The 12,358-nt window shown below is 40.2% G+C and overlaps 1 protein-coding gene across 1 annotated transcript; it reads right to left on the bottom strand.

Moving 5' to 3' along the window:
* Window positions 1-5,970: 5,970 nt before the first annotated feature.
* rbm12bb (RNA binding motif protein 12Bb) lies at window positions 5,971-12,203 on the bottom strand. Its single transcript, XM_070966442.1, has 2 exons — window positions 12,072-12,203; window positions 5,971-9,154 (listed from the first exon to the last, which is right to left on the bottom strand). Exon 2 carries the CDS (start codon window positions 9,130-9,132, stop codon window positions 7,219-7,221), a length of 1,914 nt encoding a protein of 637 aa, XP_070822543.1. The 5' UTR covers window positions 9,133-9,154; window positions 12,072-12,203; the 3' UTR covers window positions 5,971-7,218.
* Between the last annotated feature and the right edge of the window lie 155 nt (window positions 12,204-12,358).

The following is a 12,358-nucleotide window of genomic DNA, read 5'->3' as shown; positions in this document are numbered from 1 at the left end:
TTTTCTTTATACTAGCTCAAGGTTTGATGGTGGACCATTGAGGGTACAGTCACACATCTGAGACAAAAATCATATCAAAGCTCACCAAACTTGAACCCCATGTGAGGAGAAGATACAAATTTGCAAATCTCTAATTTCCCATGATTATACACGAAAGCTGCATTGATTTTTCCACTTGTGAATATGTTAGGAAAAAACTGTTGTTGATGGTTTGACGCTTGTGAAGTAGCATGGGATCATAGGAGTTGTTTTCCTTCTTAAACAACCACCACTGCCAGTGAAAATGAACAATCCTGCTCCATCACGAGAGATGCTAGCTAGTTTTGCGGACTTCTTTCCTCACTATGATGTGTTGTGCTGTTTCCCGTGTTTTCCTGTAAGTTATAGCAACTAGAGTAAGTAAAGGAAAAGGCGATATGATGCCATTGACCAGCAACCAAATGAAAGGCACTGAGTAAAATTACAGATATTTCTGGCTCTGCAAATTGTTGAAAACATTTAGAAATGTTAGTATGCAACTCAACAAAACATTTATTTTCAGTGCAGAAATGTTACATATTGGGGCCTTTAAGATGTTTTGGTCCCCATCAACCCCCTGAATCTGGCTCTTCAGCTGCTAAATGCTCCACAGTGGGGTTTGTTTCATGACTCTGACACAATGAGTGATAAGTCTGGCACTTTTTTCAATATTATCTTTAGTAACATTCTTAACAAAAAAACACACTTCAATGTAACTGAAGTCGTACACAGCAGAAAATGTTAGTAAAAATGCAATACTCAAACAAATAAAGTGGTGTTTAGTATTACAACTTCAACTCAAAATGTTTTTAGAATAATAAACATACAAATTAAAATGTCAAAAGTTAATTTCACCAAGAAAAGTAATAAGAAAAAAAAAACAAACAATAGAAACGCTCTTTGGGGTGTACTGAAGAACTGTGCAAATTTCTTACGGCGAGTGAAGGCTTTCTGCCATCCTGAAAGCAGAAAAAATGTTGACAAATTATTTTTCATGTTGCTAATGTTTGTGATTTTACTTGATGACGATACCCGACTAAAACAGAAACATCCAATGCCCAAAGTATAGCATAAGCAGGCTGATGATAGTCAGAACAACCAGCAGCGTGTCAGGCCTAATACACGTATAACATCTAGTTTTATATCAATGTGAAATTCTAATTAGCATTCAAAGAGTAATTTGAATTACATTCAAATCATGATCTGGATTATCTAATTTGCCAGAGAATTAAAAATGCTTGATAAAATCACACGAGTTCACATTATAAGATGAAACTCACATTTCTTCATTTCCCTATTGCTCATTTCATGAAGGTGCAGATCTCTCTGTCAAGATAGTATAAAAACATAATTCAGTTCAAAACAGCACAGTTCTTATTATTTTGACCTTTCTGTGGGGATACCACAGGAAAATCGAATAACAACACCCAACTTACGGCCTTGTTTAAGGTGACAGGGTGCTCTGGCAAGTGTTTCGGCTTCTTCCTGGCCTCAGGACAATTTGCGAGACCAATTAAAAACTCTCTTGTGTAAGATATTCTGCCTACAAAAAAATACACACACACACACACACACACACACACACACACACACACACACACACACACACACATATATATATACAATCATGGAAAAAATTATTAGACCACCCTTGTTTTCTTCAATTTCTTGTTCATTTTAATGCCTGATACCACTAAAGGTATATTACCTGAAGAATACAATGAACACGACAAAAAATGCAGCTGAATCCATAAAACTTTATGTCCTATCTGACATGCTTAGGCTTAACTGTATTCCCAGGGTATATAAGAGGCCATTTCATGTCATACGCAGCACTGCACATGCAAAGGCCTAGAGTGGTTTCCTGCTTACTTTCAAGCCGTAGCACAACTCAGAAGTTGTCAGCTCTCACATAATGCCTAAAACAAAAGAATTATGTAAGGCCACAAAGGCAGCCATCTTGCCACTGCTGGAAATTGGCATGAGTGAGAGACAGGTAGCCAAAAATCTGTAGATCTCCAAGACAGCCGTTCATTACACCAAGAAAAAGCAAGCCGAACACGGTACTACCAAATTGCTAGCTGGAAACGTCTTTCTACCCCACGAGAGGACCGTGCACTCATCCGTTCCTGTGTCAGGAATCATTGTCAGACCTCCAGGGACCTTAAAAATGAGTGGGTGCTGCCAAGAAATGTGACTTGTTCAGCAAGGACAGTTCGAAACCACCTTCTTGAAGCTGGTCTGAAGTCACACAGGGCACGGAAGAAGCCCTTCATCAACGAAAGGCAGAGGAAGGCCCGGTTACTCTTTGCTAGGGATCACAAGGATTGGACTGCTAATGATTGGGCTAAGGTTGTCTTCAATGATGAATCCAATTTTGAGATGATGCCCCCTCCAGCCAACTTACTGGTAAGGAGGAAGCCTGGAGAAGCCTACAAACCAGACTGTCTTGCCCCTACAGTAAAACATGGGGGTGGATCAGTGATGATCTGGGGTTGTTTCAGTAAGGGAGGAACAGGGCAAATGCAATTGTGTGAAGGGTGATAAACCACGTCACGTACAGGGCTACTCTTGAAAACAGTCTTCTTCCATCAGCTGATAAACTCTTTCTTGCCTAAAATGACTGGATTTTCCAACAAGACAATGCCCCTTGCCACACGGCAAGGTCAGTTAAAGCCTGGATGGAGAACCAGAACATTGGAACCATGCCCTGGCCTGTTCAATCACCAGATCTAAATCCAATTGAAAACCTGTGGAACATCATCAAACTCAAAATGGAGAACCACAAGCCCCAAAACAAAGCAAAGTTGTTTGAATTTTAGCAACAGGAATGGGCTGCTGTGACAGCAGAACAACGTCAGAAGCTGGTGGAGAGCATGCCAAGACGCATGGCTGCAGTCATCAAAAACAATGGTTATGCAATCAAGTAGTAACTCCTGTGTGTATCATGTGACTAACAGACAGAAAAGAAAACATGGAATGCCTAAAAGCACTGTTTATGGCAGTACAATGCCATAGCTACTGATGTAAGAACTTAAGTGATTTTGGATATTATCAAGAAAACCATGGAAAATTGGCTAGATATCAGCTCTTAAATTAAACTCTTATGAGCTATTTTTGTTGTTATCATTATATTTGTCCAAACAAATGTACCTTTAATTGTACCAGTCATTAAAATGAACAAGAAATTGAAGAAAACCAGGGTGGTCTAATATTTTTTTCCATGACTGTATATATAGCTAGTAAGTGTAATGAAGTTATCCACAGCAGCAGAGGTAACTCTTGGTTTTCCTTTCCTTGGGCAGTCTGCATGAGAGCCAGTTTCATCATAGTGAAAATTTGTAGATTGACCTTCAAGTCTTAAAGTAATGATGGACCTGTCATTTCTCTTTACTTGGCTGAGTGGTTCTTGTCATAATATGGATTAATACTGTAGTCAAATAGGGCTATTTACTGTATACCAACAATTACAATTAGTCTTTTGACAGACACTTTTATTCAAAGCGACGTATATATGATTATACTGACACAAGACAACTGATGGTATGAAGGGCATTAAGCAAGAAATTCTACTAATTAACTTTTGACAAGGCACATCTGTTAATTAAAAACCAATCTGTGGAACTGCCTGTTGCAGCTGGTGAAGCTCATGCCAATGGTGTGCAAAGCCATCATCAAGGCAAATAATGGCTACTTTGAAGAATACATAAAACATAAAACCTATTGTGCTTTGTTAACCATGTAATTCCACATGTTCTTTCATAGCTATGATGTCTTCAGTAGTAATCTGCAATGTAGAAAATAATCAAAATAAAGAAATACCACTGAATGAGAAGATATATCTGAACTTTTGGCTGATACCGATTATATGTGTATTAAAACCATCATAATAAAAAATGTGAAAAAAGTAGGTTGTAATTCTGATGATGCAGGGGCTTTCTGCAAAACCACTAACGTACATACCAGTAACAACTTGTAAAAACTAACCTCACAGCTTAAACACATAAACTTTACAATGAGCGTGGCCAGTTTCCAGATGAGCAGAACTGCGTACATTTCAACAGTCATTAAAAAACACGTTCTGTCTTACCTTCTTTCTGTTTGGGCTGGCTGACAATCTTGCAGAACTGCTCTATCTCAACATTTGTCTATCAAGCACAAAATTAAAAAAAAAAAAAAGGTTGTCTAAATCAACTGCTCAACAGGCAAAGAGCTTATTTAAGCATAATGGAAACAAATGCTAAGCATGAATCAGCAAGACTAAAATGCTTAAGAGCTACAGTGATTAATCGATGAGTCGTAACCGACCACAATTTTGATAATCAATATAATTGTTGAAGTCATTTATCAAGCAAAACTGCCAAACATAGTACAGTTTCAAATTCATAAATGTGATGATTTGCTGCTTTTCTGTTTTGTATCACTGGAACCTGAATACATTTGGGTTTCGGACTGTTGTTTGGGCAGATCAAGCAATTCAAGGGGAAATTGTGACAGGCATTTCTAACATTTTTTGTTATATTTTGCAGACGATTGATAGATTATTAAAAGAATAATCCATAAATAAAATAACCAAGTTTCAAACCGGAAATCTCGTCTTCTTTGGGATTTCTTACCTTTCCATCCATTTTCTCCATCGCTGCCTGTGCACATGCAGCATTCATACTGGGCTCTGGATAAAGTGACAGAATTCTCCAATGAACATGTCCTTAAATATGCACACAATGAATTTCAAACCAACACTTTGATCCATTCCGATCTGTTTAACCATCCAGTGCAACCTGCTTACCGGCGTCAACATGGCGGCTGCGGCGCAAGGGTCTCGCAGGCACCAGATGTTTTTGGAGGATTCTTCCCTTTGACAGCTCCATTCTGGTGTCAGTGAGGTTCAAACACGTTTTAAACGTACTGCACAGAGCTTGCTCATCACATTGATACGGAGTAGTACTTTATTACTGCTGACAGACATGTCAAATGTTTGGCTAACTGTCAGTGCATTAAAAGTAGGGTAGTATAGCTCGTCAGTTACTGCAGGTGTGTCAGCCACAGGTCTGTGAAACCACCTGAGCTTTCCCAGTTAACAGGCAGGCATTTAATTAAAAAAGAGAGAGAGAATTGAAGCATCCTAGAGAATTCAGTCTGTTGACAGTCACGTTTAGTTTCTCCCCTTCAGCAGTCAGACCAGGGATGTCCCAGGTTGAGAGTAGCACAACAGCTAACGTGAACAATTCCACAGAAACGAATTAAATTGGTCCTTCTAGCTTAAGTGGGTTAACTGTAGGATAACAGCATAAAATCGTAACATGTGAATCCTAGTTGAAGAACACGGTTTCTAAAAACTGTTTCTGTCTTGATTGTGCATTGATGAAGTTTTGGGAAACGGGCGGAGAACTCTTGTTGCTCATTAAAAAGTGTTTCATGGCAGACATCCGTGTGCCGTTGAACCGCTGAATGCAGGATAACGGCAAGCGGCGACCATGAACGGTCCTGTGTCGTGTTGCCGAATCACTGCTTCTTTGCCGGTTTGTCATGGGAGGTCCGTGTAGATGCAGTGACTTTGTTTCTCGTTTAAAGATCTCTGCCTGAACGTACACGGACCTCGGGACCGTGTCAGACACGGGTTTGCATCAGCTTATAACATTAATACACCAACGTTCAGTAACGGCAATAATAATGATGCACAGGTTGACCTGTGAGAAACCACACTTTTAGCAAGTGACATTGGTCTCATAATGTTAATTCATACGGGTAACTATTCATTTACGATTTCCCTCAGTAACTGTTGGTTGTTTTACTCTTTATAGAAGTCATATTATTTACCTGCACTTCTTCAAAATTGCCTCTGCGTTGTTTTCTGCCAGCTCACTTGACCGGCGACCTGCTAACTAAGGCAATTCCATAACTTCCGGTTAACAACTTTCAAAGTAATTTTTTTTTTTTTTTCTTCATGTTAGTGCCCTAGACTATATTAATGTAAATATAAGCGACCATGTGGGTAATGGCTTGCAAATAAGGTTAAATGGGCTCACAGGGCACTTCTCGCTTTTATTCTGATGCTGTGAATATTGCGGGTCTTCGATATCTGAACGTCATTGTGAACGTCTGCTCAAAAATGTTCCGTTTTATTTTGTTTTTGTGAATAGAAAATTGGTCATTCCTAACATTTCAAAATAATTACAAATTATTATGAATTTGTATATCTATGTCTATATATATATATGTATACATTTTCAATAGGATGCTGAGATTCCTGCTATGGCAGGAATTCTGCAGTTTTTCTTTTGTTTTATCTTTGAGCCCGAAGACTAAGATCTTGCAGAGACAACTAAAATAAAATACACACATACTGGAGAGTTTTGACCACCTAAATCTTCTGGAATGTTCTGGAGTCAGTGCGGTTTTCTACTTCATACTTCCACCTCACTGGGAGCCCAAGAAACCGCTACACCTGCCACTGGTATAAAATTTCAACATTAGAGGGAAGGAACAAGCAAAGTTCAATATTTGAAATACAATTAGTGTTTCAGAGTAGTCACTCTCCCTACAGATTATTTAAGTCTTTCTCTTGGACTGATGAATTTTCTAAAAGGCAAATACTGTATGTCTCAACTTAATGTGTGATCTTGAACAGAGGAAAACACTTACGGGTATCCTGTTGTACCTAACCTTACAAATTTTCAGTAACCATTTCCATTCAACTGCTGACTTACTGTCACTTTATATACATAAAGTTTATGTCTGCAAGCAAAATTTATTTGCACTGTAAGTGTCAGATATGTGAAGAAAAACAGACAATTCAAAGGCTTATATGGGTTTATAAAAAAACAACACAACCACAGATCAGAAAATGAAATGCACATACATTTTTCCATAGTTTTGAAAGTTGAAAAACATTTCAATGAGAAAACCAAAAACCTAGTATTTCAATTTAAGATGAGTATGTGTATGAAACTCATACTTAGTCAACAGAGTACATTACTTAATCACAATTTTTCAGAAATGCAGTTAGGAAAAAGCTATATAACTAAACTCATTGTATTCACCGTCACATAAAGCCATGCTACATTAATCAGAAAGAAAAGAAAAAAAAAAGAGAAAAAAGGGCATTGACTTTCCATAAGTCAACTTTGCTTCAATCATTCAATTCATTGTGTATATGTCCAAACCACACTGCAAGTGCCACAGAAAGCAACGTTACTTTCATGCAAGCAGTAACTGTATTTTTCTTGGACCAATTGGTCTTCCACTCAGTTCCTCAACTGCTGTTTGCGCCTCCTGACGGGACGCAAATACTGCAGTTGCAGAGCCTTTAGGTTTTCCACTCTGGTCATACTGCAGTGAGACAGATCCAGGGATAATGCGATATCCATAGCAAAAGTCATAGATTTCCTCACTTTTGATTTGGAATGGCAAGTTAACTAGATTTACACAGGTGGGGCCATCATGACGCTGCACTGAGGGACCAAAGCTGCCACGAACACCATTACTTCTTTCTTGTGGAGCAAAAGAGCCTACTGCATAGGGCTCATGATCACTGCCTCCACAGATACGACCCTGTGCATTGGTCACTGACATATTACCATCACGAGGAATCCTAAAGTCAGGATACTCAGTGTCACCAGGGCGATGGGATGCCTCGCTGCTCCTGCCAGAGTACAGCTCCTCTCTTGGCAGTGGCTCTTGCACCACTGGTGGCTCGACACCCAACTGCCGCATCTGAGAACGTGAAATGCATTTCAGTATGACTTCTGACCCAAGAATCCTTTGTCCATTGCGAGAGAGTGCACTCATAGCCTCTGCCTCAGACCGGAAGAGAACCAAAACCTTTCCCACGCCAGCACCTTTGTGGTCACGCAGCACAAACACCTTGTCCTCTGTGACATTAAACCCCAGGAAGAAGTCCATGATCTCAACTTTCCGGACATCAAATGGCAGGTTCCGCACAAACAGACAGACTTTCTCAGAGTCATAAGCATCACTGGGGTACGATGGAGGCCTCTCCTGAAACCTCTCAGAGTTTCCATGAGGTCTGTCATCCACGCTCTGAGATTCCAGAAGGGCGATCATTTTCTCTCTTGAGATTGGGCGGGTATAAACCCATCGGTTGAGAAAAAGCCTTTTTTCATGAGTTAAGGCTTCACAATAATCACGCAGACTCTTGAACAGCACAAATGTGGATCTAGTTTTTCTCCCATCACTGTCACTTAAGTGCAAGATCTGGTCATCCTGAAGATTTGCATTACGAAAGAGCCTTTTTATGTCTTCTTTGTCCACTGTATAGGCCAGATTTTCCATCAGAACGCAGTACTCCTCATCAGAAGCAGCAATGGACCTCTGAGCCAAAGGTGACTCTGACCGTGTATGATGTTGTGGATCCCTCTGTTTGCGAACAGGTGATCTGTCCCTTTCAAAGTTGTCACCCATGTTGACAGCCATCGACGCTTTCCTGGCAGTGGCTCGGTGCCAATCATCTGCTGTTGTTGTGGAAACCTCCACATACCTTGACCCAATGTACCTCCTATCCCTCTTCAGGCCTTCATATGTATCCTCTGCTGTTGCAAATTTGACAAGACCATTGCCATTCTTTAAACCTTTTCCATTTTTTAACAACACTATTTCATCAACAAGTAAACCACTGAAAAATTCATGGACCTGTGCCTCAGTCACAGAGAAAGGCATTCCTCTTAGAAACAAATACAAAAAATTATCAGTGTTTGAAGCCCTCTGGTGCTGGGGAGGAGGGGTATGACCCAATCTGCTACCTGATCTCCTGTCCACCTCAGGGTCGACAGATCTTCCAGTGCGCCTCGAATTATCCTCAAGTCGCCTCTTTTGATCCAGCTCTATGTTTTTTGTACTTCTTTCGAGGATGGTCTGCATCTCTGTTTTGCTACTTAGTAGCAATGCAACAGGTGAACCCTTAATGTAGCCCCCTGAGCGTGTCATGGCTCTTCTTGCATCTTCATCTGAAGCAAAGATAATGAAAGCTTCCTCTCGCTCCCCACCAATTATATGCACCCCTCCATCTGGAATTTTGAGGCCAGTGAAGAACTTGCGAATATCCTCAGAGCCTGCTGTAACTCTCAGTCCCTGTAAACGGATGACGACCGCCATGCTGAAGCACAAACAACAGCACCTGTAGACAGAAGGGTATAGAACAACATTATTGCCAACAGAGCGTCTCTAGCTCAGCGTCAATTTCCTGGCATTCCAATACAACACCACTGAACTGGAACAACATTGCGAAATAAAGGACATCAGCAACAGACACCATTACGATCAACATCCAGAAAAATTCCAATTAGAATTGGAATTGAGGTTAACAAAACAATTCAACAGATACTGTAGCTCATGCTCTAGAGTATCAGCAAAAAGCATCTGGCCTTTGTTGAAATGGCAGCTAGATCAACAAAGTACTATATGAACTACAAACCACTTTACAATCAATTCCAACCAAAATCTTATTTACTGCATATTCAATCAACTTCCACCCGAGACTCCTGACTCTGCCACACGACTTCATTATTCCTCGTTTATGAAAACACCAATGGGACAGTATCCACCATATATTAAAAAATGCAGTCCAACATGTACTTAAGAAGGACAACATGGCATCAAGTCAATATACACAAAGCAACACAATCTTGCACAATCATGTACCCTTGCTCTTGATCAACTTCATCAGATCTGATTAATCAATCGTAACATTGGGGGAAAAAAAATCTACCATTTTATCTGAAACACACAAAATGTTGCACACACCCCATGCACATAAAAATACTTTGTTAACTATCCAAAATCATTGCAACTAAAGCAGTGAATTTGAAGTTGATCTCAAAAGCACTAAAGGCCAATTCTTTACTAAAACAACATGGCTCATAAAGCTATAGCCCTCAGTTGGCTGAAGACAAATATACTGAAACTGTGTCACCACCCAGAATGCAACAGTCTGCAGAAGATGGACCATAGCTATTATTTCACATCCATGACCCTTCCCCAACATTAATGCTGTATCCAAGTGTTGTGCATCACAATGGTAGGTCAGAAATTTTCCGTTTACCACCAAGCATTTCAACTTATTCAGGCAACAAAATGACAATAACACCAGGGTTGAATTCTGAACAAGTATTTTTCCGATGCATTTGGACAGGCCTTCGTAATCGGACAGTCGTGTTGATCCATCATAAATACGGTCTTGAAAGGCAGATTTCGAAGGAGGCAGGTCAACTGGCACACAGGTGCAACACTGCAAGAGCAATATCAGGGGTATTGTGGAATAATGTCTACAAGGTATTTGCATTCGCTGTATCAGCACCAGCTACAATCAAACCAAAGCAACTCCAAATCTTTCACTCTGGAACCACAGCTAAAACCGTAATTGTACAATACTGTTCTCTAAACAACAAATAGTGCCTTAACAAAAGCCAAGACAGCCAAAACAGCATGGCTGTATTTCACTGAAGGCCACCACCACCCTTAAACCTCAAAAGGTTCAAAGCATGATTAAGGTGATTTGGCATGTTTAAACTAAACAAGTACCATCTGCTTACATCCTCAGATAGTGCCAATTACTGCCCAAAGCAGCCACATATTCGCATTTGAAATATTTTGCCAAATTGTTGAAATGTTCTTCATTAAAATAGAAGTGCTTCACTCTCCAAAACAATCAGAATACATAACTCTGTCATAGTTATTTAGTTCATAACATAACCTTTTGTTCATAGACAAATTCCCATTGCAGAAATATATCTTCCCTCTGCTTAATACCCCTGATCCATGAGGCACACCATGTTTCAACCAAAATATAACAGCTATGAGGAACATATAACTTCATCAACTTCAAACTACATATTTGCAGGAGGGCACCGAAATCAGGTTGTCTTGTCACTCACAAAGGTTCATCCACTGCATTGCTGCCTTGCTCTAGTTCCTTTAATAGCAGTTTCCAAAATATTCCATTCATGACAGCAAAACACTATGTGGTGGATTGCATAGTTTGGCAAGCTACTGTTCCTTCCAGAGGCTGGTGTTCTCGTTAATCCGATAGCAGCAGTGCGCCCTCTTCTTGCCCTGTCCCTCATCTTCTCATCAGAGTTCCTTATCATATTTGATCAATGATATTTTCTTGTGAAGCGTCTCGACTTTGAAGAGTTACTTCTTCGCTTATTGTTTACTAGCTAGTATGCAGCCTTGATCATCCAACGGAAGCACACAAGGGAATTCAACGTGAAGAATGGTGCCATCAAGTCATGCCATCAGATAGATCATAGCACCAGAGATGATAGAAGTCTGTCTCAATTGCTCTGTACCGCAAATTCTAACATTACATAACCAACTAAAACACCACAGTCAAGTTCCTTGTATGCGCTCACATGCTTGATCAATACAGCTATAATCATTTCGTGTCGTGCTGAATTGTAAACGCAATACCAACATTATTACAACGCCGCTCTTCGCCAGTGGCCTTATAACATCAGAGCAGCTAGCATTAGCTTTCACACACAGCCAACTTATAACGATCCGCCACACGATCTAAATTTAACCCCAACGTTCGTCATTGACAAAGACGAGCTATGGCCGGTTGGCAAATCAAATGCGAGACAACTGGCTATTGTTCCCAAGTTGCCCATCCGCGTGGTAAAATTCGTGCTGAGGAGATTAAGTTAGTTAACGTTACAGGACATAGTCACTACAACATAGCTAGCAGAAACACACAGATGTCTCGGCACCATTGATGGCGCCGGTATTTCGTCAACAACCGCAAAGTTAACTGAAGTTAAGTACGAAAAGATGCACAATCTGGGGCTACTGTAACACTCGGTACAATTTACATTGGCTAATGTGGATCGTTAACTAGGCAGGCAACTAAGAACAGGACCTTCCCATCCAAACAACGCTCAGCAAAATGTTGATCTTAGTTAAAGTTAGCTATGTAGCCAACAGGCCTCTAGCTGTAGCGTTAGCTCATTTGACGGCCAACAATAACCGGCGGCAGTGACAATGAATATTTTATTAACACCACAAATAGCTCCCTAACCCTGAACAACACTTACACAGTTGATAAGCACAGATTCTCGAAGAAATCTGAAAATATAGAATAGATTCAGACAAAGTTCAACTTCGGGTCTCGTCCCGAGGAAAAAAAAATCTGCTCCTGCGGTTTATCACCCGCCTTCTTCTTCTTCTTCGTCGTCGTCGTTCTTCTTCTTCCCTTCGATTGGCGAGCCTCAAACCAATGCGAAAGGTCTATGTCGCCACCTTCCATACCGGAGTGTGTAATGTCATGACTTTATGAAGCGCTTCTGGATATAAAACCTGTTTCACGTAAATATTTAAATAA

Source organism: Chaetodon trifascialis, chromosome 7, assembly GCF_039877785.1.
Source record: "Chaetodon trifascialis isolate fChaTrf1 chromosome 7, fChaTrf1.hap1, whole genome shotgun sequence".
NCBI classification, from domain to species: Eukaryota; Metazoa; Chordata; class Actinopteri; order Chaetodontiformes; family Chaetodontidae; genus Chaetodon; species Chaetodon trifascialis.
The sequence above is the reverse complement of the archived record's forward strand: the minus strand, read 5'-3'. Positions and strand labels throughout refer to the sequence as shown.